Here is a 27282-nt window from a genome sequence, read left to right on the forward strand (position 1 = left end):
TGCTCAAATTCCCTGCCCACGTTCCAGCTGCTGGACCGTACTAATGTCTGCGAGAGAGGCTTGGGAGAAGGACATGGCGGCGGCCGGGACAACCAGGCTTTCTTTCATACACAGAAACTCTACCTGAGTTTTTCGTCTCTATAAACTCTGTCCCATATGGTTTAGGCCATGCTGCCGTCCTGGGCTCTGTGCATACCTTCTCCCCGGGAACCTCTTCCCCCTGCAAGAACATGGTACAGTCGAGGGCGGACCCTTTTGCCCCGCCCCATAGCGTCAGGACCCGCCCCGTTGTGAGGTTATAAAGTGCGCGCGCCGCGGCGCTAAGCGCCGTGGCCGCGCTCCGCTGGCTTTCAGCTTGCTTAGGGTGGCAGCTGCTGCCTATCCCGCCTCTCACCCTGCTGCCGCCACGGCCTGGGCGCTGTCCTTCGGCTCCCGGAGCTCAGCGCGAAGCCCTGGCCCCGGCGGCCGGGGCATGGGTCAGGGGCGCTGTGTGAAGCGGCTTTCTGCACGGCCGTGACGTGCACCGGCTTCAGCATGAAGACCCTCATCGCCGCCTACTCCGGGGTCCTGCGGGGTGAACGTCGGGCTGAAGCTGACCGCAGCGAGAACAAGAATAAAGGATCTGCCCTGTCACGCGAGGGGTCTGGGCGATGGGGTGAGTGTCAGTCATCCCTAGGGCTTTCATCCTGAGGGTACCCACAGCAAGATGACTTTCAGGAAGGGACTATGGCCAAGGCATGCTGCCCTGTGCAGGACAGACGACTAGCTAGTTCAGGTTGGCGTCCCAGACAATTACTTCCAGTTTTTAAAAGGTCTCACCTTGTAACCTAGGCTGGCTTCCAACTCCCAATCCTTCTGCTTCGGCGTCCCGGCTGCTGCTGGGATTGCAGGTGTGCCACCACAACTGGCTTCTCTTTAGGGGAACCCGACTCTTCTGCATCCTGTCATTTTGACTAAGGATGAGGCAAGATTCATGCTTACCTAGTCTGGTTACCCAGTTTGAGCCTGCCAACCTGGTATCCTAGTCTAGCCTGGGTTCATTCTCCATCCCGGTACTCACCAATGTTGCAACGTGTGTTACATCACTTCCCATCCCCCAGCTGATGAGAGCGACACCACCCACTCAGCTCAGTTATTAACGATAGTTCACTCTCCAGCCCCCAGTACTGTTCTACCTCACAAGGTGGAGCAGGATTCGGGCGGGAGGAACTGGATGGGGCAGGGTGGTTAGTAGGGTTTTGCAATCCCCTGAAACAGCCACTGGATGGAGAACATGCCTTCCTAGAACAGGTGTGCCCCAACTGTCCTCTGCCCCGGCTTTTGTGTGCCAACCCAGACTGTGAAACCCTCTCAGCACAACCCTGAGTCTGACATAGAAGTGGGGTGGGAGAACCGTGGGGTTTTTCGTTTGTTTAGTTGGTCTCCGTGTACCAGCTCTGTTTGTCCTGGTACTCTATAAACTAGGCTGGCCTTGAACTCACTGATCCACCTAAGTTGATTTTTCTTCTAGACTGCCTTCAAGCTAGGCCTTCAGTGAATGGGGGAGGGAAGGGACATACAATTCAAATCACCACAGCTTTTTCCATACAAGGCAAAGCACCCCACATTGCTTAGCTGAAGTTGCAGAACCTGAGGGAGGAAAAACATGCTACCCAAGTTTTCCTTAGTAGGGCAGCAGCGGTACACACGTTCAATCCAGCACTTGGGAGGCAGAAGCAGGCAGATCTCCAGTCTGAGTCCAGCCTGGTTTACAGGATGAGTTCCAGGACATGCTAATTATGGTAGTCTTGAAAGTATAGGCAATCAGGAAGAGAATAAGATTGCTGGTAAATCAGCTATCTAGTGGTTACATCTATTAGTACATGTTATAAAATTGAGAACATAGAATATGTGCCCTTTGATGCCCTTAACAGGGAAGGATGTGACTTGCCCGTACTGATACTTTTAAGTATTCTCAGTCACTGGGTAAAGGGATGGGTTTGCTGTCTGCTGTGCCTCCTCTGTTTTTGAACAGAGCTTTGTTTTTTGTTAACTCAGGAGAATTTGTACTCCATCAGCCATTGAACAGTTCTTCACTGTCCTAGCAAAAAAAAATTCCTCCATGTTGTTGTTCTACATAGAAAATACAATGGAAAAAAGTGGGTGTGATTACCTCATAGACTAAGGACTAATAAGAAATGCAAACTTGTCAGTTTAGCTCTCTGGGTTCTGTCTTGGTGAAAGACTAGGTGGGGTAGGGGAGGGTGCTCAGGCAAATTTTAGGTTATCTTGACATCTCCAGGAGGCCTCCTTCTACCTCCTTGATCCGTATAGACACTCCCTACTGGCCTAGTTTGCTTCCACAAATCAGTTCCCACTAACCACCCTGTGAGTGGCAGTGTTCAGGGAAGGTGGAAAGAGCATGGATTCTGTGAAGGGAAGTTCCATAATGGGTGAGAGATTGCACTGATAACTTGGGGACTTATTTTTTGTTGAAGCTTGGATAGTGTGCATTTGTTGGAAGAGAGGGAGTCTGTTTTTTATTTTTATTTGTGTGTGCTTGGGGGGTGGTTTTTCAAGACAGGTTTTTGTTTTGTTTTGCTTTGTTTTTTATTGCTGGCTGTCCTGTAACTCTTTAGACCAGGTTGGTCTTTGAGAACGGCCCGCCTGCCTCCTGAGTGCCGGGATTAAAGGCATGAGCCACCCCTCCTGGCTTATGTTGGTATTTTCTGATCTCTGAGAGACTGACTTACACTGTCGCTTAGAGGCTAATAGGTAGATGCAGTTACATCCCTGCCTTTTCTCATGGTAGAGGCCTTGGATGCTTGTGGCTATTCTCAGTTTAGTCCAGGACCCAGCATGAGGTAGTGGCAGTACAGTTGTGAGCTGGGACATTGTGTGGCTTCCAAAAGTCTAGGACACGGTGGAATCACAGTCAGGATTTTGATAGAAGAACCCCAGCAGCTGTTGACTGTTAGATGGTAGAGCTAGAGATCCCCTCCCCTGGGCATATGTTAGGTGGAGGGTAAAACTGAGTGGCCAGATTGTTGGTAATTCTGGAACTGAGGATTGGCAGTCATCTGACACAGTCCTGTAGTCCTGTGATAGCAGAATGAAGACCTCGCTCTTGTCCCCGTGCAGCTTTTCCCTCGTTTGAGTTATTCCTGCTGTCAAAGGCTCATCTTGGCCAGGAAAGGAGGGCCAGGTGCAATGCTTTATTAGCAGGGATGTGACTCAGTTTCGAGTATGGAAATTCTCTACCCTCCTGCTCCTAAAGTCAGCAGCAAGTACTTGAATTGTCAAACTACAGTTACCCATGGTGCTGGGTCTGGCCCAACCTTCATGGTACAGACTAACAACTTGAGGTCCCCAAGAAGGACTGGTCCAGGGGTATAAAAGACCTTAATTCACCTCCATCTGTGCCTCTCAGGCTCCTTAAGCCAGAGAGGTATGGGGACAGGAACACTGAGAGCTGACCATACTGTGTACCATGTAGTTGCTAAATGAATGCTGATTCGAGCTCTATGTTGGGGGTGGTGTCTCTTTCCCAAGCTTACTGAGGAAGCTCCCCTAGGCTTGGTGGCTACCAAAAGCCCACATAACTTTTGTCTGGCTAGATAAATTGCCCACCTCTCCCCAGTACTTCAGACCTCAGAACCTGTGAGGTTATCCAAACACCTCCCACCACCTCACAATCTCCTGGCCACCATGCCATGCGCTGGTGGTCTTTCTGACTCTGACATTGTGGTAGTTCTCTCTCAGGGTCATTGTACTTGCTAACCCTTCTCAGATCTTGGCATGTCCACCCAGACTGTCACCACCTCCACCAGCTCCCAAAGCTTGTGTTTTGTCCCTTATCATTACCTAGTTATGATGTGTATATTCTTTGGGTAATTGTCAGCCCTTGGGGACAGGAACCTTATTTGTCTTCTTCTGTCTGTGTCTCTAGTGTCTGACTCTGTGCAGGCAGGTGGTAGGAGCCCTGGCGATATTTGTTGAGTAAATGAATCATGAGTGGGACTTCCAGGTCCTCTAGGCAGAAAACCCTGTTTTTAGCTGTAGTGCAATTCCTTAGCTGTCCCCAAAACTCTTTGCTTATATATGCTGAGTGTCCTAGAGATATTCAGTCTGGTTAAGATCTTGCCTTGGGGGTTTGAGTGCTAAGTGGGTAGAGCCAAGTGAACCATGATCCACAAATAGTTTCAGGTGATAGAAGGCCAAAGGATTCCCATCCTGCCTTTATTCCTGCTCCCCGCTGAGACATGATAGATTTACTGTCTCTGAAGATTTCATTTTCCTCTTTTGAAATAGATTTCACACTGGGTGTGGTGGTGCACACCTTTAATCCCAGCACTCAGGCAGAGACAGGTGGATCTCTGAGTTCCAAGACAGCCAGGGTGTTTGGAACCTGGTGTCCTAAGTGACATACTTCCTTGGCTTCATCATCAAAGACTAGCTTACTTCAAAAAAATATGTGAAGACTGGTTCCCGGAGCAGCCTCTCCTGGGTATGAACTTGCAGTCTGGTGGCTGAACATTTGTGTCAGCCAGCATGCCTGACTCTGCCTCAGCAAGCCACTGTCTCCTGCTGTTAGTCCCTTCCTGTGTGAAATGGACAGGGGTATGGTAAAAGTATTTCCACTGTTATGGTGCTGAGCCTGTGAGACCCTTGTGCCAACCCACAGGCCGGAAGCCTGAGGGGCTGCTCTCAGAGTTGCTGGTAGTTCTGAGCCAGGGCAAAGACTGTTCTGTTTCTGCCTTCTCAGTGCGGTGAGGAGGGCTATGTCAGCCCCTCTGGTTCCTTCTAGATCAGCAGGTAAAGTGTGTTGCCAGACCTGGGCCCCCTGCTCTTCCTCATTCTTACCCTCAGTGTCATCCCAGAAAATGGGGCTTGAAAATCCTCCTTGGGGCCTGGGTAAGTGCCCTAAAGAACGTACCTCCCCATGGATTGTCGTAAGGACCTATTCCAGGGACTCCTTGGTGACGCACATGCAAGCTGGTGGTGTTGCCATAGCAGCCCCTCCTACTCCAGAATTGGATGTGCTGGGTCAGAGAATTGGGGGTTGAGAAAGCAGGCCGTGTCACTCTTATGGAGGTCCTGGTTGGCTGTTGAGAACCTGGCATCCTAAAAGACTTACTTTTGCCTTTACCTCCCAGGACTCTACCTTATTTAAATAAAAACTAAATATGTTAAACCCTAACCCTCTGGAATAACCCCCGTGGGAGCCAGTGTTTCTATTAGAAAGATCATTTGTAGATTAAAAAGCCATTAGGAATTCTAGCAGAGTACAAAAGGTCCAAGTTGGCAAGACCTCAGGCCTCATCTGCTTTGTTCTTATCCCTATGTAGTGCTCGAGGGTAACCTAGAGAGGAGGGAGGGTCCCAGAAAGTCTAAGGCCACTGGGATACTGGGCTCCCTGTGGTGGGCTCTTGATGGCCTGGCCAGGTACCGCCACCGCAGCAGCACAGCATGGATCCGTGGTGATTTGGCCTTCCCTTTGGGCCAAATGTCCCTCCCTATAGGCACTATTTTAGAACATATGACTTCCTTAATAGCTCTCAAAGGAGATTGTTCATCTTTTTTGGGAAAAAACTCACCAGATAAATGGCTAGCTTGCTGCCCTGTCTAGCGTTGTTGGAAGGTTGTAAAATAGGGTTTTTTCTGGTGTTTGGGGTAATAGAGGTGAGCATTTCATAGCCTTTTAGTGCTTCCTGTGTGCCTCTGTTATTTCGGATTCAGTCTCTGCTGCAGTTGAACTAGACTTTTAAACTTAGGTCCTCTCTTTGTAGATGCCATTCACAGGGCCCCATGACTTCCTTATGTTAGGCTGATACCTCATCTGAGCTGTTGCGCCCCCTCCCCCAGGATAGTCTGGGGACATCCCTCTGTGCCTGGTCCTTTCAAGCCCTCTGTATGTCATTTATAACCTTGTCTCCCCAAATCCTGTCTAGGGTGGGCAGTCCAAGAATTAGCACCTCTGGCAGGTGCCTGGGAAGCAGAAGGGAGGTAGGAACCAGAAGGTTCTCTTGTTTTGGGTTCCTTAGGAAGTATATTTATCTCTGGAGCCTTCTTGTTGTCCCTGAGGTTAGCCCACCCTTCCACTTAGAAAAAAAACTTTTCTGTGTAGTACAGGTCAACTTATTTCTGATCTTGTTGGGCCCTTTTTATTTATTACAGCCCTTTCAAGCATTCAGCCATTGACCAGATACCTGCTCTTTGTATGGCTCCATTCTGGTCATAGGAACCCAGACAGAGTGAGACACAGTTCTTGCAAATGAACACACACCTAATAGTCTAAAGGACTTTGAATGTAGGAGTGAGAGGCAACCTGTTGGCATGGGCAGGCCATCCTCAGTGATAAGGGGAGGGTGATAGGCCAGTTGGCAAAAGAGCCAGTGTCTGACAGGGGTCCCCAAAGTATGTGTTAAACAACTGGCCAGACTCAGAAGCAAGAGGACAATGTGCTGTGACCATGGATTGGCAGAGACCAGCACTACAGTAGGACTGCAGTAGGCCTGACCCTCCAGAGCTGATAGTTCCACCATGTTGGCCCTGTCACCATCACATGTGTGGACTCTGGCCGAAAGTACCTTCCTGAGGCCGCCCAGAGGACAAGCTAGTTCACCTCTGGCCTCAAAGAAGTTACATCACTTTGGTACTTGACTGGGCCTCCTGACTTCCCAGCCCCCTATAACCATACACCTTGTACGCAGTCCTTTGAGCAACTTAAAAGTAGCTTCTCCTCCTCAAACCAAGGTAAAGTTCCAGTCCAGGAGGCCCAGATGTGGCATCCATGGGACCAGGGAATGTGGGCAGGACCCTTGGTGCCTCTACTTTTCTAGGTCTTTCCAGCTCTAATAGCTGGGCCAGTTCTGCTTGGTTCTTACCACAAGTTATTTGGGTTCCTTATAGGGACCCTGGGTCATAACTAAGGACAGTGGGTCTCAAGGAGGGTAGCAATTTGCAAGAAGCATTAAATCCTGGGCTTGTATTGCTTTAAGGAGTGGCAGGTGTTGTTACGCCATCAGGCGAGGAAAGGCTGCTAATGCTCACTTGATAATTAGCCGCCACTCATGTAGATCCTGGCTTTTTATGGCGCTCTCACCTAAACATGATCCCACCTAATTTCCTCAGCAGTCTCTCCGAGGTAGGTATTAGCCCCACTATACAGGTGGGGAAACCGAGGCTTCTATAAGCGGTGACTCATCCAAGCCACATTTCCTGTATAGGTAGGAGGCCAGTTTTCCTCACTCAAGTTCTGTGGACTTCTCCTGGATGCAGCTTCTCCACAGATTCTTGTTGTGGTGGTGTTGGAGGAGCCATGGGGGCTGCCCTGGGACATGGCCTCCCGGCTGCTGTGTGTGCCCCTGCCCCTGGCTCTGACTCATTACCCCAAATTCTTTTCCTATATAGCTCACATCCACCGACAGCACATTCTCCCCCTTATCAGTTCTTGAGCTTCCAGACAGGTGGGGCTGATGCCCCAGCAACACTCCCATCCTTAACAGCCTCTTAACAGCTCATACTTCTGGGTCTTATCTGTCATACTGCTTTGACTGGGCCATCCTCTGTTTTCAGCTTCTCTTTGGGACACCTCCACCTTTCTGGATTGTTGATGATGTGCCTTGACCCTACCTTATTGGAACCCACTCTGTTTTGGCTGTTCTAACACCGACGGTCTCTGCTCGCCTTCCTCCAAAGCCCATTCTGTATTGTTTCTCCTAAAGCACAATCGTGTCCCACCATTGGCCTGTGAAAAACTGTCTGCTCGCTATTTATATCCTTTCCACTGGGAGGTGAAAGCAGCAACTCTCTTGCCTAACTGGCCACATGCACCTTACCTATATTTACAATTTGTTACTTACAACAAATTACAATTTGTTACCTGTATGCCTGCTATAGTCCCTGCATGAGGTCAGAGCACAGCTTGGAGTCCCAAGATTGGGACTCTGCCCATCAGGTCTGGTAGCAGCTCCCATGCGTTTTCTCATTGGATCTTTCCCAACAACCGCATGAGGTTATTATGCTCAGGTACCTTTAATCACTCATGTCTCAGAGCCAGGCAGGGCAGAGCTGATCCTTCCTCAGAGTGGGGCTTAGGTGCATTATGCCACCCTTAGGCAAGGGGGAGAGAAAGCCAGGAGGCCCTGGGAAGCGGTCCTTGCTCACTCTGATATTAGGTATTGAATGAGGGGAAACAGTTCTAACACAGTTCACATCATTCCCATTCTTGGGCCCCGAGAGCAAGGCTGTTGGGTCCAATGGCAGGCAGCTGGCATGACCTCAGCAGGAGCTTGACTATGGGAGCCACTGGGTGGGGTTCTCCCTTCTTGCACAGCCAGTCTGCACAGAACTGTCCCCATGACAGTGAGGCACAGTGTAGGCAGAGGGGACAGCCCTTCTCATCCAGGTGTTACCTTGGGGTTTGGGCGTAGACTTGTCATGTTTAGTAGGGGAACCCGCCCGCCCCTCTGTACCATGCCATTGTTCAAGTGTTTGAAGGGTCTTGGAGTCCAGACACCTGCCCTGAGTCTGGCTTCCTATGCTCTCCATGAGGCTAATCTCTGCAGGTTTCATCATGCTGATTTCCTCCTTGTCTTGTGCCCTCCTAAGGAGTGCTATGAGACAGTGCCATGGCATAGGGTGGTAAGACATCTGCTCTGGACTCTGGCAATCCCATCCCTCTGTCCTCCAGGCACAGAGTAGTACGTGAGCTGTGTGCAGGGATCAGCCTCCTGAGTGGCCTGTAGGAGCCTATATATATATATGTGTGTGTGTGTGTGTGTGTGTGTGTGTGTGTGTATGTATGTATATATGTATGTATATATATGTGTGTATATATATGTGTGTGTATGTATGTATATATGTATGTATATATATGTGTGTATATATATGTGTGTGTGTGTGTGTGTATGTATGTATATATGTATGTATATATATGTGTGTATATATATATATATATATGTGTGTGTGTGTGTTATCTCTTCTGTGAAAAGCAATGTTTACAAGGGGGAGGTTCTGTTCCCTTCATAAGTCAGGGAATCTGTGCTGTGCTTGGAGACGGCAGGAGAGGCTCAGCATTTTCATAGCAGGGCTGGCTTGGGTTCTTGAAGGCAGCCCGGTGTAATTGGGCATCCAGCCTCCTCTAGGGCCAGCCATGTTAGATTTGTCCAGGCATACAGCAGAGCTTTATACTGCCTCCCTCATCCCCCACCACGACCCTGTGTGAGGCTCTACACACACAGATGAGTCAGGTCCAGTCTTGGCACTCACAGGTCACTGATGGAGGTGGGTGGCCGAGTAACTAACTGTGAGTAGAGGTGTGTAAGAGCAGAGAAGAGTGGGTGTGCCCAGGCAGGCTTGGGATGAGGAAGCTGGATCTGGTCAGATGCTGAGACTCTTACCACCCTACCTCCAAGTCAAACAGGCTGGGTGTGGAGGTGGTGGCACTTGATTGTAGCTTCCTCACCAGCTGGACTTCTGCCAACCAAGCTGGAGAAGGGGAAGTGTTAACAACCAGATGGCAAGGGCTGGTTATTCCCTGGGGGTGTACAAGGGAGCCCTCACTTCCTGGTTCTCCAAGTGATCTTCCCAGGGCTACTGCAAGCTGGTGAACTTGAGGGCTCACATTCTGGCCAGGAGGTGGACACCGGGGACCATGAGCTTGATCTAACTCACTCCATTTTAGAGGGAAAGTCACCTGACCAAGCTGACACAGGAATTGGTGCAGATGGGACAAGAACCCTAAGGTGTGCTGCCTCTCCGCTCTTTAAGACGCCTTCTGTAGCCTGCCTGTCAAATCCGCACTCAGGGAGCTGCAGCAGAAGTGCAAGTTTGAGGCCGTCCTGGGCTGCTGAAACTCAGCAAAACCAAAGCTGATTGGTAACGCATAAAAATGCACGAGAAAAGAGCTTGAAACTCTTCCTGATCTACCCTGATTAATTTCCATTACTTCCCAGTATCCTCTGGCTTCCCCCCAGGGGAAGCAGCATTGGGCCCTGGCCATGATCAGCACTCCATGGGGTGATGATGATAGATAGACCGACCCCCAGGATTCCAAGCTTTAGGAGCTCCTCGGGTACCGGTTCTTGCTGTTCTGCCCTGCACAGAAGGAGCCTTAGGGTCCTGGATGGCCAGAGTTGAGCATCTTTCTCTCATACTAGCCAGGCCCTGTCAGGGCACTAGGAACCCAGATGTGGATTGGAACTGACCTGGCCTCACGCAGCATCTGTCTCAATGTGATAATCAACTTGAACTATGTCCTTTGCAAAGGAAGATAGTGTGGGGGATGGGGGAACTTCCTGCTTCATCCCCTGTTGCTCTCTCCCTACTTCACTGTCAGACAGGAAAGCTCCAGGGGTGGTTAGAAAGCCTCTGTCAGGTTCTAGGCTTGGGTGGTCCCCAGGGAAGAACAGATTGCACCTCCTCGGAGGACAAATGGCCCCTCTCCATCAGGGAAGCATACTGTGTTACCTCTAAGGGGGCAATCACTGTCTCCTAGGCACCTGGACTTTAGACAGGCCAGGCAAGTGGGATTGTGGGAGTGCATCTGAGGAACGTGGAGCTGTGTTCTACCCTCAACCTTTCCGGACATCTGCCATTTCTCGCAGAAATGCAGCTGGTCTTCCCTGGACTACATTCCTGTTTTGCTGGCAGGGCAGGCAGTAGGTGGTTGGTCCAGTGAGGCAGGATGAAAGCAGGATGGACTCTGGTCGGCTTAGAGAGGGGCCTGCAGAGTCTCTCAGGCCCTTGGTGTTGTCTGTATAGTGGGATGAGGGCTGAACAAAATGTACATTTTGTAAGCAGTTTCAAAAGATTAGGGGGGACTTAGGACTTTGTGTGTGTTTTATGTTTTCTCAGTTTTGGGTGGGGCATATAACCAGTAAGGTTTCTAAATGCCTCCCCCAAGTTGAGTGCTGACTGAAATACAAGGCCTGCCAGTGTAGGGTGAGGGGTTCAGGCCTGGGCCTCACTCTCCAGCAGGCTCAAGGTGTCTTCCTATGCCCTATGTGCCCTTCCTTAAACACTCTTCAACTCTAGTGTAGTGGGGGAGCTGATAACAGAAGGGATTTGTCATGCACTCATTTCCTCTCTAGCAGAAGGCTGACCCCGGGGTCTTACTCCATGTTAGACTTAAATGGCTCTAGTTATTTCTCAAATTTAGCACTTGGGGTATTGTCCACTGCAGAATTGACTCAGTGGACCCTAGCATTTCTAACCTCATAGGTGATATGATGTGTCCTTAGGCCATGCTTAGGACAAGACATTGCTACAGCACCTTTTGTCTTCCTGCCAGTAGGGTACCTGGTTTACCCAATGGGCACCTACCCTTAGCCTTCACCGCCATTGTTGCTGACAGTGATGTAGCCAAACAGCCTTTCGTCATGAGTTTAAGACTATATTGTGGAGGTTCGTTCCTCTTATACACATGCTTGAGACTTGTCTCCATATATAGTCCAGGGAAGGTCATAAGATATAATTGAGCTGATGTACCAAGCACTGAGTTTGGTCCACCCTTGAACTTGATATGTCCAATGGTCAGAGTTCTCTGCGTTCATTGGGTGCTATATTGAAAGAGGATAATGTGCCCTGAATGGAGACAGGAATCCTGGGTTCTTATTCTACCTGGTAACTCTGGATGCTGTAAATGCATGATCGTTTTAGGGCTCAGGATGAAACCTAAGGAGCAGGTCTTGTGGAGGGAAAGGACCCAAGAGAGAAAGGGTCTAAGATATGGATTTACAAACGAGGTGAAGGGGCAATACAGCAACTCTCTGGAATGGCTGTGGGATCCAACCACCAATGGTGGTGCCTTTGCCCCACCATTCCTGAGGAGCACTGGATATCATTGAATACCCAGTATGTGACCATCATCAGCACTGAATCCTATACTAGTCCCTGGGGTCACATTAACGGGAACCAGGAGTTTGCCTCTGCAGTGCCAAGCCCTCTTCATCTGGTTTATTAGTTCAGGAGGTGAAAGGACTGGCATGTCTGGCATTTCCTACTTATGCCTGAAAGTCAGAGAGACTGAGCTTTCAGCTGAGAGAGGTTATATTTCTTTCTGAGCTTGGCGGTGACCTTTCTGCTATCAATTTTGACAGAGCAAAGATTCAAATGTGAGCCCTTAGATCCCTTTCTCCTTGTTCCCAGCATGTAGCCAGGGTAAATGGTCAGGAGACACTCAAGGTCAAGACTGGCAGGCATCTGTCCTGGGCCCTGGGCAGTGGGCAGTTAGGGAGGAGTGTTTGGGTGGCACACAGTAGGCATTCAGTGAAGATGAGTGACAAAGGGACAAAGCTGGGCTCAGTGAAGTGGCTTCTCTTTGTCTAGAAATGAGTCATCTTGGGGCCTCACCCAAACTCTTTAGTGCCACCTCTCCTGTAGGTACCAGGTTTCCTGGCCACACTACCTGTCAGCTGTTGGAATCCAGGGGTCATCCTGGGTCTACAACTATAGAGCCAATTAACTGAGCACATTTTGTCCTGATTTGCATCCTTGGCACTTGCTTGGAAGCAAACAGACATAGCCCTAGATCAGGCGCTTCCCTGTGTCCCGTGTGTCTTTGCTTAAACTCCACTCCAAATGCCAGCTTGGGTTTTATCTGCAGTGTACTTTAGGGGAAGTAAGATACCCCCGGACCCACCTAAGCCCCAAGCTTTGGGTGCTACAGTGAGGATGAATGTAAATCCCTCTTAAGCTGCTAGCATGGGATTGGTTGTTGGGGTGGGAATGAGAGTCAACTTCATGGAAAGAAGTGTGTTTAGAATAAAGGGAGTGGGGCAGGGATCTGGGATGCTCAAAGTGCACTTGGACAAAAATCAAAACAAAATATTGCAAATTGGATGTTGTTGAACTTTTGTCCTTGGCCACAGATATATCAAAGATCAAATATTTGTACTAGACCCAGATAAAGGAAGTTATGTGTTTGAGGCATAGGAGATTGAAGAGATCTGGCCTCCTATAGATGGCCTCAGTCCAGGGCTAGCTCTTAGATTTCCCAATACCACATCCCCTTGTTTCCTATGTAGAAACTCTGATACGGGAAAGGTAGTAAAGCAGCCATTTGGTGGCCGAGTGAGGGCTCAGTTATTTCTGATTCTGTGGCCCACATTCACCCATCCAGCAAGGCATCTGTGGAAGGGGTGTTACATTGAGGTTTAGGAGGGTAGAGAGCAGGCTTCTAACAAATGAGCATCTTCTTCTGCAGGCACTGGCTCCAGCATCCTTTCGGCCCTCCAAGACATCTTCTCTGTCACCTGGCTCAACAGATCCAAGGTGGAAAAACAGCTACAGGTCATCTCAGTACTACAGTGGGTCCTATCCTTCCTGGTGCTAGGTAAGCTCACCTAGGGTGGTGGTGAATGAGGCTGGGGTCGACATGGTTGCATCCAGTGAGATCATCTTTCCCAGCCTCTTTCCACTCACTCCCATGTTTTCCGTCAAACATTCCACCATTAGGTATGCTGGAAGCCTTAATCCATCCATAGGGTATGGCGTTATTTTGTAGCTTAACTTGCTCGACTCACTTGACTCTGTTTCTTTGGGATGGCTGAAGCTTGTGCCCTTCTTACAGTCAGTCCCACCTTGTCTGCCAGCAAAGAGCATGTGTGTTGCTTTGCCTTAGAGCATGTATTGCCAGGTTCGAGACCTACTCCAGACAATAGGCCTTTTTAAAATTATTTTTAAGGTTTATTTATTATATATAAATATACTGTTGCTGTCTTGACACATCAGAAGAGGGCATCAGATCGATCCTATTACAGATGGTTGTGAGCCACCATGGTTGCTGGGATTTGAACTCAGGACCTCTGGAAGAGCAGTCAGTGCTCTTAGCCGCTGAGCCATCTCTCCAGCCCTTACATAAGCTTCTTGAGCTCTCAGGACAAGCACTCATAAACCTTTGTAGACATTATGGGGATTGAAGATGAGGGTTGAAAGCCCCTTCCCAGAGCTTGCTGGTGGTCCCATTGCACGGATTCGGTAGTAAAGTGTTTCAAGATCCCAGTGCCAGACTGAATCCCCTTTGAATATACTCCACAGCTACTCCCCTGCCTGCAGTGGCTTTGTGACGCTATTTGTGCAAACTGGCTAGTGCTTCAGTGCCCGCCAGCTAGAATCATCTGGGACCTTCTCTTCATGCCCAGCCCTTTTGTCCTTAGCACAGGTTAGTTTCTGAGCACATGGGACAGACCTGCTGCAGAGCACCACATGTCTAGCTCTTGTAGCCAGGCCTCCAGGCGCTCTCTCTTCAAGCTGCCCAGGACGCAGGAGCTCAGCAGACATCCAGATGATAGATAGAGAGCAGCTGTCCTTGAAGCAGCCACAGCCCACAGTGTAGACTGAAGGGAACAAATCCTGCACGTGCCAAGTTCCTATTGCAGTGTGAGGCTGTGGACATGTAGAGCTCTAGTGACAGGTCATGATACACAGACCCTGAGTGTGGTTTGCTTTCAGCCCCTGGTTAGAATGGCAGGGCAGAGGAGACAGTGCACTCTCATCAGCACAGGTTAGTTTCTCTCCAGCCCTTGAGGCTTCTTGAGCTCTCAGAACAAGCACTCTCCCCTCCAATGTGAGGGTGCTGCTGCTCACCTCCTATACCTCTGTTGACATTATGGGGGTTGAAGATAAGGGTTGAAAGCCCTTTGTTCAGACAGGAAGGGAAAACCTAGTGGGGACAGAGCCTTGTCCAGAGCTACAGAAGAAAACAGGAGGCAAGACACGAATTCAGTCCCTTAGTCCTCTCCTAGTCTGCTTTGCCAGCTCCTGTTGTCTCTGTTTGCACTAGATGTGACCACTTGTCTTAGTGGGTCAGAGCTTAGCTGTAGAGCACTGAGTAAATTGTGCAATCCTAGCCCAGAGAGCATGTGCTAGGGACTAGGGACTGGCCCCAAGCTGTAGGTTAATGATCTGTGAGGCCCAGCCACAGCCCAGAAACTGGCCCAGCGTGTCTTTCCAACATGCTGGTTGGTGTAGTTGAGAGCTAGATAGACCTGGGCAGATAATCAGGCCTGCTTAAGCTGCTGTTAATTACTACATGAGCAGTCACAGCCACTCCCTCTGTGCCCCAGACTTGCTGGCAGAGGCCTACTCTACTGTGTGGCTGCAATGGCTCCCCTTCATGTTTCTCTTAAACAGTTTTTTGTTTTGTTTTTATAATGTGCCATTCTGGAGAAAGCTTGTGGGCCTTCTTGGTTCTTTTAACTGTATAAATAAAGTACATTGAGTTTTAAAAGAGCTAATAGTGCTGGAATATAAATGTATAAACATTTGAAACCAGTTGGATATTTAGTAATGTGTTGAGTTAGAAAGTAGCAGCAGCTATAATGATTACTAATCTTAAGTAGTAATAAATGGGCTATCACCATGATTGCTGAGTCTGCTATAATTTGATATGAACACACCCCCATCGTCGGTAGGTATCATGTCAACAGGCTCTGCCAATACCTCTGTGATTTAGTAAAGGAAATACTAAATTTCCATGTGAATTCAGTAGAGAACTTAGATGTCACTTTGTTCCCCCAAACAAGTCTATTCCAGGTCATGTGTTAAATTCTACCATCATGTCATTTTATTTTGCCAACTCTCTAAAAGAAAGTAAAGGGTCAGATGTGGGCAGTGGCCAGTACATGGCAGGGCCAAGTCACCGAGTCTGCTTGGCCCTGGAGCCCTGCCCTCCACAGCCCTGATGCTGTGGTTCTTACTGAAGAGCATCCACACACTGCCCTGTACTGCCAGCTGGGGCCAGAGCTCTGCAGTCGAGTTGCTTATGACTGCTGTGTACAGGAAGGCATGTATGCAGGCTATTTTGAGCAGTCTCTGTGTGGAACAGTTGCTGTGCTGACAGGTCCTGGGCCCAGTGGCATTGGCCTGAGGACATGGTACAGGCAGCTGCTGTAGGTTCGCCAAAAGGGAGACCATTTTATGGGCTAGCTCATAGTCTTCCCAAGCATCCCTCTGTAAGGTCTTTGGATACAGGATCTCATTATGTAGTCCTAACTGGTGTGTGTGTGTGTGTGTGTGTGTGTGTGTGTGTGTGTGTGTATGTGTGTGTATTCCAGGCTGGCCTTCTTCCTTTGCCTCCAGAGAGCTGGAAATAAAGTTGTGTGCCACTATGCCCAGCAGTTAACTCATGCTTTTTACTTAAAAACCTTTCTGTATTGATGGCTGGGGCTGGAGAGATAACCTCACCTTGATCTAGCTCCAGAGTTTTCCTCGTGGACTTAGCTCTGTTGGACAGGCAGGTGGTGAGAGAAAATGCACATTCCTTGAGGGTGGGGGCAGCCCAGCGGTGAGCCAGGACTGGAATTAACCAACTTTGGTTTCTGTCACTTACTCATGCAGAAGGGACCAGTGTGAAGTGATAACTTTTGTTCCCATAGCAAGTGGCCTCCCAGCAGCCAGGGCTTCAGGATGTTCTCACTACACCCTTTCTGAATGCTGTGAGCCTGGCCTGGCCTCTGGAATGAACTGAGCCTTTCTTTGCTTTGGACACGTGCAGAGGCCGGTGCTGGAGGAACCTTTTTCTGGGACCAAGGAAGGGGGCTAGAGGCAGACTGTCTGTTGGAACGGTGTATTATATGCAGCCTAAATATTAGCAGGACTCTTCCCAGCTGCCTCAGGACCCACATCATCCTCAACAGGGTGTGGGGGCTGCAGATGCTTCCCAAGGCTCAACCTCCTATGTGCACCACTGCTAAACTGTTCTCAGAAACCACATGCTGGTTCTCCAGAAACCGTAGTCTAGTTTTAGTTCTCCCAGGGAAAGCTCGGGAGGAAGAGGGTAAGAACCACAATTTCCCTGTTCTGAGGTTCACAGAGATCTGCATCTAGATTTATTTTTTTCTCATGGAAACTACTCTCAAACAGGCTTAACATTGTAGATGGAAAAGGCCCATGAAAACTGAGTTCTACCCCCACCCAGTGTGGAGGATTTAGAGGCAAGAGATTGGATGGCGGGGTAGTTTGATGCTGAGGAGCTCTCTGTTGGCTGCGGAGCACTCTGGAGGAACAAAGATCTGATGAGGGCTTAAAGACTGACTGGACAAAAAAAAGGGACGAGAAGTCTAGGAGTGGCCGTGAGATACTGGCTCTTCCTCTGGGCCAGGCCATTCAGCTTCATGGCCTGACAGCATGTCCAAAGTAGGGAGACCACAAACAGGTGTTCTAGGAGAATCTTAAGTGTTGGGGGAGAGGGAGCCTGGTGGGCTCTGGCTCTGGCCTGGGGCTGCCTAGCCTTCAGTGTAAAGGGGTCAGCTCTCCTGTGACAACAGTCCTTCACCCCCACCCCCATCCCCCGTCACAATCTGAGATTTGTCACCTTTGGAACTTCTAAGGTTGAGTATGGATCATGGACTTCAAAGTCTGAGTTTAAGCCTGGCTCTCCTCTGGGTAAGCATGGGCAAGTCACTCCTGCCAAGTTGTCATCTAAAACAGAATAAAAGCCACCCCGCTTTAGTGACTCAGTGGCTTAGCCCATCTCCTTGATAGATATTGGCTAAGGGGCCATGCAAGGCAGAGACATTACCAACTGCTGCTTCACAAGAAGCTGAGGTCTCCCTGTATTGCCGATCCGACTCAAGCCTGGTGCCTCTAGCACTGGGACTCACCAGAGTCTTAAGTGAGGCCTGTGCTGGTTCTGCGCCTCCTCACTGAGCCACCCAGCCACCACTCCTACTGTTGGGGCATCTGGAACCTCTGCCTAGATTGGTACCCTGGGAAACATCATCCCTTCCAAGGGGAAGCCTTGCCCCAGCCAGGAGGCCTGGGCGCCTGACCTGTTGTCCTCTGCTCCCCACAGGAGTGGCCTGTAGTGTAATCCTCATGTACACCTTCTGCACTGACTGCTGGCTCATAGCTGTGCTCTACTTCACCTGGCTGGCATTTGACTGGAACACGCCCAAGAAAGGTAAACGTCTGCGTCTCCCACCTGTGTTCATCCTGCACCCTAGCACGTTCTGCGCATGCTCCTCCTAGCTGCTGCCTCTTTTTATGGAACACCTCCTTTGTGAAAGACCTGGGCTAGGCTGTGTATGGTTTGGGGTGGGTGATTCAAAGCTCCTTCTGTGTCACAGAGCTCACCTTAAGGGATGGCGGAGGGAATGTATGTGGGAAGGGGCCCACTGGGCAGGTACAGAAATCCTATGTGGGCCGGTAGACACATCCCTCAGGGGTTCATACCAGCTCTGTCTCGCCTCACCTGTATTGCTCAAATGCCCCTCGGTGCCTACTCCTTCCCAACACTGTTTTGTTTTCTGGAAGGTGGCAGGAGATCACAGTGGGTGCGCAACTGGGCCGTATGGCGCTATTTCCGAGACTACTTTCCCATCCAGGTAAAAACATGCTGTGCTGTCTTGGGAGGTCAGGGGAATGTGAACAGTGACTGTGTTGGGTTGAACTGCTTAGGGTCTCCCACCATGAGCATCTATCTGTCCAGACTCTACTGACTTCATGCCAGACCGAGGAAAAGTTTGTTCGAGACGTATACTGGGTAAAGTGAAATCAAGACCTTTGAGACAGAGCACTACTATTTTCAGCCATAAAGAGGCAGAGTTGCCATGGTTGGACTTGGCAGCCAAGGAGACAAGAGAGGCAAGGTAGTAACTGGCTTCTTGCTCAATTCTTGGGGAAAGCAAGACTTGTTTGGTTCTAAAAGATAATTCTACACAGAGGGTGTGTGCGATTAAGGAGCAGGCAGGCATTGCTCTCTTTTGTTTGTATTGCTTCTCCTACTTAAGTGAAGATTGAGGTTATAACTTAAAATGAGGTGACCCGAGAGGTGAAGTGTTTGGAGGGTGGGGCTAAGTGTTTAGAGGGCGGGGCTAGACCATTGAGGGGATGTGGTGAAGAGTTTAGAGGGCGGGGCTAGACCATTGAGGGGGTGTGGTGAAGAGTTTAGAGGGCGGGGCTAGACCATTGAGGGGGTGTGGTGAAGAGTTTAGAGGGCGGGGCTAGACTTATGGCACTAAGGGCAGGATGAGCATATAAGCCCTTTGTGAGAAACACTTGTGTGAGGTATGAAGTGAAAGAAAGCTTCTGTTACCCTTTCCACCAAAGAGGAACCTGGAGGTTAGAGAACAGCAGTTTGGTGAAGCCAGTGAGCAGCTGAATGATTTCCAGTTGCTGCCCTGCCTCAGAGCCCAGGTTCCTCCCACCGTGGCTCAGTGCCTCTCCATTCAGCAGAGTCCAGTGGAGTCTAGGTGCTCACTGTATCATCCAGGATGGGACTCAGTCTTCCTGGACACAGCCTCCTGCTGTGAGTTTCCTTCTAGTGTGCCTTTGGCTATTTGAGGGCTCTTTGCTTTTGAGGGCATTTGTCTTTTCTGAGGTGGAACTGAGTCCCCAACAGGAACAATGCTGGCATCTTCTTGGTTCCACCTGACCCCTACCTTGTTTGCAGCCCTGATTGTGAGGATTGAGTGGGAACCTGTCTGGCCAGCACTCTGAGCACCCAGCCCTGACACACCCTTGCTGCTAAGGCCACTCAGCAGAAGGCAGAGAACTGAAAACAGGCAGTATGGGAATGTGGAAGTGTTCTGTGCCTGACACTGGGTGGTGTGCCTTTGTTATTGTGAGTCAGCCATTGAGATGTCCAGGAGATGGAGGTGGCCTGCACTTCTCCTCTGCAATGCTCTGTGGGAGTGGCCCTAGGCTGCTCAGGAGGGCCCTGCCTACTGCTGGCATTCCCAGGACTTTGTGTTCCCTGAAGTTAGGCTTCCCTCCTCAGAGGGCCAAAGCCTTGCCTGAGATGTCCAGCAGGCCTTCTGACATGTAATCCAGGCTCCTTCTCCCTGACCCCAGCCATCTCCACAGCTTGAAAGATTTCCTCTTCCCAGGGTTTGAATCCTTGCTCTGCCCTTCCATTCACTGACCTGCTGGTGTTGGGGCCTGTCAGGTACTGCTCTTGGGCATGGTGATGGAGAGTCGGCCTTGAGCTTGTGGTGTGTTACTCTATTAGCTTTCAGCCTTCCCAAGCACCATTTGCCTCAACTGTGAGTTGGAGCCATTAAGTGATGGAAAGTGAGTTAACACGAGGGAGATGCTACTAGGTCTGCCCTGCCGTCTTCAGCAAGCCTGGTGGTTCCCTTCCCACAGCAAGTGACTTAATGATTGTTGGTCAGACCTGAGCATTTGGTTGTTCTACTTCAACGGGTCCTCTACCCCTTCAAAAGACCCAAATGATGGGCTGAAGAGGTGGCTAAGAGGGCTGGCTGTTCTATCAGACAACCTGGGTTCAACCTAGCACCTACATGGCAGCTCATAGCTGTCCATGACTCATTCCAAAGGATTCAGTGCCTACTTCTGGCCTTTGAGAAGACTGCATATACATGGTACATAGACATACATGCAGGTAAAACACCCATACATGTAAGATAAAAATTAGTGGGGCCTGGTGGCACATATCTTAGGCAGAAGCGGCTGGATTTAAGACCAGCCTGGTCTACGTAGAAAAGTTCTAGCCTACCCTAGGCTACAGAGTGAGATCCTGTTGTCTCAGATAGATGAATAAATCTTAAAAAGACCCAATGAGCCCATGTTTTCACCATTTCTCTGTCCCACTGAGCTCACAGGCTTCTGTTGAACTCCCTGGGAGGGCATCTGGGCCTCACCCAGTGTGTAGACAGGCTCTACCCTTTGTCCTTAGCCACTTTACGTCAGGTCTGATACTCTGCCCTAGAGCTACGTGGGACTTGCCTGTTCCGCCTCTTTTTCCTGAGCTCCTGCCATAGGTTATATAATGGGGATCTCTAAGTACCCACTCTCCATTTCTCTTCCTGGAGCGCCCCTCTCCAAAGCCATCCAGCTGGTGCAGAGGGCATCTCTTGTGGCAGGGGTAGGGTTGGCTCTTTAGCAGCTGCTGGACTATAACAGACTATAACCACCTGTAATGGAAGTGTCCCACCCATGTCCTGGGATTCTTCTCCCTGAAGGGTAGGCATGGCCTTTGGGAACTAGGCTCCCTGGGCTTCAGATCAGCTATCTGTCTAATTGCCCTATTTCATAGGTTGTAGACCAAGGCCCAGAGGGGAGGAACTGTTCCAAGTTCACAAGGTGCTGTGCTGACATTCCCTGCCCTAAGCCTAGGTGGGCTGCTGCTGTTCCCTGGGACCAAGTGCCTTTGTATGGGGCTAGGGTAGGAGAAGCCTGTCCGGGGAGCAGGGTGTGTGTGGGGTGACCTGCCAGGAATGTGCCCAGGTTTATACCCACTACCTGGCCTGTCATAGGCACCAATTGGGCTGGGACTTTGCTACCCAGTAGGCATGCCAACAGAGCAGTCAGCAGCAGTGACCTTCGTCCTCTCTGCAGAGTAGACTTTCTGTCCAGTCTTGGGGAAGGATAGTGTGACGGGAAGCAGGATCAAGACTATATCAAATGTCTCTATTCTTCATTGTACTGCATGGAGGCCATTAATTAACCTGTACAGTGACCCAGGGACGTTAAGAACCATGTGTCCTATCAGATAAGAGCCTTGGGGAGAGGGGATTATTTAAAGGGCCAGCTATACACTGGTTATTTGGTAGCCAGCTGAGAGTTCTTTTCCAGGCAGCATTAACCTGCTTGCCAAAGGGGAAATGAGTCACCCACGGGGAGGACGTAGAGGGAGGCTTGCTCACAGTGACATAGGCTACATCTCCAGAGCTCAGAGCAGCACCTGACCCTGCTCAGTCCCCACCTCTACTTTTCCTGCTGTTAGCAGAGCTCCTCCCCTCTGCCCCCCCCCCCCCACCAATGAGCAGAAGGTCTTTACTCAGCTAGGAGGTGCCGGTAACTGCAGCAAAGGAAAGTTGGGTCTTTGAATTGTTCATAGCCAAGGACTCTGCAAGCCAGTGCAGGAAGGAATGCCATTAGGTGCTTAGACAGGCATGGTGTGAGTGCCCCTTTGCTGAGACAGGACAGCCCCAAACCAACATCTGGCAGACTCTCCAATTCAGGAATTGTATTTCTAGAAGTTTATCCTTATCTGGAGATACGGACAAAGTGTTATTCTAGGAGGGGGAAATTTGGATATAATTTAAAATGTCTCCCGGTCAGGATCTGAGTGAGTGCTGTCATATGGCTTTGTACTAACCCAGCATTGTCATCCTTGGGTCACACTGGAGTAAAGGATTGGGTGGTGGGCTTGTCCTTTGATCGTTAAAGAGTCTTAGTGTGCAGCAACCAGGCAGACCCTACCTCCAAGGAATTTTTAGTGGGAGGCCTGAAGCCATGGCTCTACTTTCCAAACCTAGAACTAGGCTGTACCCAGTGAAGGCTGGATGCTCCTGTTAGGTCTGAGTGTTCCAGCTTGGTGACGAGTTTTAGGGAAGTCACTGCTGAGGAGCCCAGAAGCAGGAAGTCAGGAGGCTGGTTGAATGAGTGTCGTTGGCTGGGAAATAAGGAGACGGAAGGAAGGAAAAAAGCAGCCACCCAGGGACTCAGAGCCTACGAGTCACCAATCACTGGCACTGGGGTTCCAATAATGAGAATCTGAGGACAGGTTTGGAAAGTCTTGACTGTCCTAGTTGCCTAGTAACGAGGCATGAAACATCAGGTCCCTTCCCCTTTCTGGGTATACCCTGTACTTCTCTAACAAATGATTTCCTTATAGCTGGTAAAGACACATAACCTGCTGACCACCAGAAACTATATCTTTGGATACCATCCCCATGGCATCATGGGCCTGGGTGCCTTCTGTAACTTCAGCACAGAGGCTACCGAAGTGAGCAAGAAGTTCCCTGGCATAAGGCCTTATTTGGCCACATTAGCTGGTAACTTCCGGATGCCTGTACTTCGGGAGTACCTGATGTCTGGAGGTAAGGATCCGCCTCAGCTACTCCCCCTTGGCTCCACCGTCAAGACAGCCTCCCCATTGATCACAGCAACACAGGGAACGGGAGTTGCCTGGGCCCGTGTAGGAAGACAGCCTGCAGGGGATACTCTAGGTTGGGAGCTGCCTTGGGACACATCTCGGGTGACTTCCTGTCACCCACATTTTACATGGGCCAGCCATTGTGCTGCCTATTGTCTGTACCGCTGCCATGGTCCCCACGTGCTGGACTTCACAGCGAGACTTTAGATCTTGCTGAATTGTTTTCTCAAAACCGCTCTGTATCTTCCTCCCCATTTTATAGATAAGTAAACTGAGGATCAGAAAAGGCGAATTGCTTAGGTAGGGAGGACCATATATCTAGAGATATTTCTATTTCATCTTTGTATATTAGGATATATATAGGGAACGCATCCATGAGAGGTCCTGACTGTGTGTCCCCTCACCCCAGGCATCTGCCCTGTCAACCGAGACACCATAGACTACTTGCTTTCCAAGAACGGGAGTGGCAATGCCATCATCATCGTGGTGGGAGGTGCGGCTGAGTCGCTGAGTTCCATGCCTGGCAAGAACGCAGTTACCCTTCGGAACCGCAAAGGCTTTGTAAAGCTGGCCCTGCGCCATGGGTGAGTGCCTCCACGTCTGGATTTCCCCAGACAGGACAGTGGGTGTGGGAAGGAGGTGCCCAGACCCTAGGAAGGAAAAGAAAGGATTGCCCACACTGCATGGCTTGGCTTGTTCAGGTGTAGCTTGTGCAAAGGGGTGTGTGTGTGTGTGTGTGTGTGTGTGTGTCCTGTTGTCCCGGGCACTTATAGGTAGACTGAGAAGCCATGCTATGTGAGAAGGTTCACCACTTGAGGGGTCAGAGTTGTGAGACTCAGTGGTAGAACGGATACTTAGTTTGTGCAAAGCCCTGGGTTTGATCCCTGGTGTGTGTGAGTAACCTTTTTTCTGGAGGAGTAAGAGATGAGGAAGGAGATAGCATTGTTGGAAGGGTGACCTTTAGACAAGAGCTGGCAGCTTGGAACGCTGATCTTTCTAATAAACCAGGGAACTCTGATAAGGAAAGTCACTTTCTAGGATCCCTTAGACTTGTACCCATTTTCCACTGGAGAAGACTGAGGATCTATGACCTGGGGGTCAGAGCTGAAGGTTTAGAGTCTCTTTCATTGCATTCCATGTGCTGACCCAATGGTTCAAGTCGCTGAGGCCCCATGAGTCTTCTCTTGGGTTTCAACAGTGTGCTCTGTCAGGCCAGACCAATGGCAGAGGGCAACAGGGACAGCTAGTGTGCTAAGGCCGTGACAATGTGAGGAAGTTGAGTTGGGCTGGACAGCAGAGCCAGGCCCTGTTGGATGACTGTGAGAATGGAACCCAGTGACGGGCCTGACTAACCTGGGCTTCTCTCTTGCAGAGCTGACCTGGTTCCCACCTATTCCTTCGGAGAGAATGAGGTATACAAGCAGGTGATCTTTGAGGAGGGCTCCTGGGGACGATGGGTCCAGAAGAAGTTCCAGAAGTATATTGGTTTCGCCCCCTGCATCTTCCATGGCCGAGGCCTCTTCTCCTCTGACACCTGGGGGCTGGTGCCTTACTCCAAGCCCATCACCACTGTTGGTGAGTCCTAACCTGGATGATGAAGGTCATCCTGAGTGTGGCAGGATCCTGGGCAAGTCACCTGGCTTAGATAACAGCCTTGTCATGGGGGCCCATGTGGGAGTGAGGAGGTTGAGCCACAGCTACAAACTGTGAGGAAAAGCATTAATTCCAGCACTGGCCAGGCAGCTGTAGGAAGAAAAGCTCTAGGTTGCTGCTGCTGCTCTATTCTTAATAGTGCGCCCACCCAGGAGACATCTGCCCTGCTGGCTGGGAATTCAAAGCAGAAAAGAGGGAGAAGAGGCAGGTATAGTTCATGTCTGTAATCCCAGTAGGGAGGGGCAGAATTACTGCAAGTTTGGGGCCAGCCTGATCTACCTAACAAGTTCCGGGCCAGCTAAGGCTACACAGTGAAACCCTGGCTCAAATAAAAGCTGCCTAACAAGAGTTCTAAAAAACAAGGTATTGATTCTTTTGAGGAACAGAAAGAAAAGTAAGCAAACATAGACCTGCGGGACCTAGGGGAAAGACTAGCAGTGCATGTTTGTTTTTTGGACAAGTCAGAGCATACAGAAAAATCAGCGATCAGGGCTGTGGGGTGTATACGTGCACGTGGGCGTGTGTTTAAGGTCACAAGCCTGAGATCTCATGGGCACATGTGGCTCTGAAGAGAGGACTGGAGTGTCCAAAGGTCAGGCAGTGGCTGTGTAGTGAGGGTAGGCCTGTGCTTGTCTCCGTGCAGGGCAGTACTTCTCACAGGGGTGTCCGAGGGCCTGGGCTTGAGCCAGGGCAGCCTCCAGGTGCAGGATTGGAAGCCACTGCGGGGCAGATGGGAGGCAGCTCAGGGGACTATATATCCATTCCAGTGTTGCCTGTAAGGTTTCAGGCTGACTCCTGGTGTCGGAGGAAGACCTAATTCTTCATCTCAGGGGCCATTAGTTACTTGTAGTTCTTAGTCTAGGAGCATCACCCCCATGAGTTCCCCTTCTGTACTAGCCATTGTTCAGATCCGGTTAAGGTACCAAGTTGTTGAAATACCATGTTGTTGAAACATCATAGGTTTATCTTCCCTGTCATTTCTAGGAGACCAAATCTCTCAGACTTCCCAGTCCTCCTCTGAGATGCTCCCCAGCTTTGGGTGTGGGGGTTGTATTGTAGACCCCTTAGGGCTGAGCACCCCAGGATGAGGTTTTTTTTTGACCGGTTGTGGCTTTCTGTCATCATCTCTGCCTGCTGTGAAGAGATGCTTTGAGGGTGAGGGCTTGCTAGTGTCTACTTTAAGTGATCCTGGAGCTGTTAGGTCAAGGGGGAAGCAAAGGTTAGGATGGGCCAAAAGCCAGGAGGCCAGGCTGGGGTTTTCAGTGGCCTGGACTGAAGGAGTGGCGGCGGGGATGGGATGTGTGCATCTGGGAGAAGTGTTAGAGTGGGCTGTGGGCTGGGCTGGGCTTGAACAATGAAGCAGGATAAGACAAAGCAATGGTGTGAGGACTGCCCCCACCCCCACTCGCCCTTAAAGCAGCCCAAACATGTTCTGTTCCCAGAATCCTTGCAAGGAGAACTCTGAGACAGATGTTGGGTGGCAGATGGGGAAACTAAGGCTCTGAGAGAGAGAGAGAGCGGGGTTTGTCCTGAGTGAAACAAAAGCAATGGAACTCATGGCAGAGTGAAGCTAGGCTTCATCCGCACTCAGAGGCCACGTTCTCGGGTGGGGTCATCCCCGCGCTGCCGGGCCTGTAGTGTTCTCGTCTGGGCAAAAGGACAAGTCTGTAGCGTGTGGTCAGCACACAGCACAGGGTCAGGTCGCACTGGGCACCCAGTGACAGTGAGTGACAACGTCTGTTTCCCTCTTCTACAGTGGGGGAGCCCATCACCGTTCCCAAGCTGGAGCATCCGACCCAGAAGGACATCGACCTGTACCACAGCATGTACACGGAGGCCCTGGTGAAGCTCTTCGACAGTCACAAGACCAAATTCGGCCTTCCAGAGACTGAGGTGCTGGAGGTGAACTGACCCAGCCCATGGGGCGGCTCCTGGAGGGGACGACCTTTTCTACCAAGTTCTCAAGTGCATCTTGTTCTGTAAATTTGGAAGCGTCATGGGTGTCTGTGGGTTATTTAAAAGAAATTATAATTTGTTAAACCATTGCAATGTTAGATCTTTCTTAAGAAGGGAAGAGTCAGTATTTTAAGCTCACTTCTAGTGTGTCCTGCTCAAGGTGGTGGCTGACATTTATGAGCCTTGATGGTTTCTATCCATCCCTTCTAGCGTTCCCCAAACGACAGACACTTGGCCCTGGTAACTGGGAAGGGCAGCCCTTGGTGACTTTTTGCTCTAGGGATGCTCAAGTCAGAGGCTGTGTTTAAAAACACCTCCATTCCAACCCGAAACACGTGACTGCAGATCGGGTCCTTCTTACCTAGGGGAGCATGAGAGGGCATAGTTGAGGGTGGTAGATGCCATCGGGAATGCCCAGCTTGAGTCTCCTCTGGTCCTTGCCCTACCCCTCTTCAATCTGAGCCTACCCTGGCCTCCTGTATACTGTGCTAGGGACAAGGCTGTCCCACAGGTGCCGTGCTGGGTAATCTCGATGCTGCTGTTGGTTGGCTTTACTCTGGAGCCTGGCATCGTGGACACAGCTCAGTGTTGCTGTGGAGCATGTTCTCCCGGCCACCTGATCTCTGCTGTGAGGAAACGCCTTCTTCACAGAGGTGCCTGGCTTCCTGTGCAGCACACTGGGTCCAGGACAGGAGGCCTCCCTAAACCGAGCCTCACATGTGTGCCTTTATGAGGCGTCGGGAGAAAGCCATCCCCTCCTGTGAATTCTGTTTTCTCCATGAGATTGTTGTGCCATGTCACACTTTTGTATATTCCTAGACTAATAAACGGAAACAAGAACAGCC

At 50.2% G+C, this 27282-nt stretch overlaps 1 protein-coding gene across 1 annotated transcript; it reads left to right on the top strand.

The window, feature by feature from the left end:
* The first annotated feature begins 338 nt into the window (after positions 1 to 338).
* On the top strand, positions 339 to 27282 carry DGAT2 (diacylglycerol O-acyltransferase 2). The gene is made up of 8 exons (XM_080912213.1): positions 339 to 655; positions 13190 to 13318; positions 17780 to 17887; positions 18241 to 18311; positions 22568 to 22772; positions 23238 to 23412; positions 24201 to 24403; positions 26238 to 27282. Exons 1-8 carry the CDS (start codon positions 535 to 537, stop codon positions 26390 to 26392), a joined length of 1167 nt encoding a protein of 388 aa, XP_080768339.1. The 5' UTR covers positions 339 to 534; the 3' UTR covers positions 26393 to 27282.

This window comes from Micromys minutus (assembly GCF_963924665.1).
Source record: "Micromys minutus genome assembly, chromosome: 2".
Lineage (NCBI taxonomy): Eukaryota > Metazoa > Chordata > Mammalia > Rodentia > Muridae > Micromys > Micromys minutus.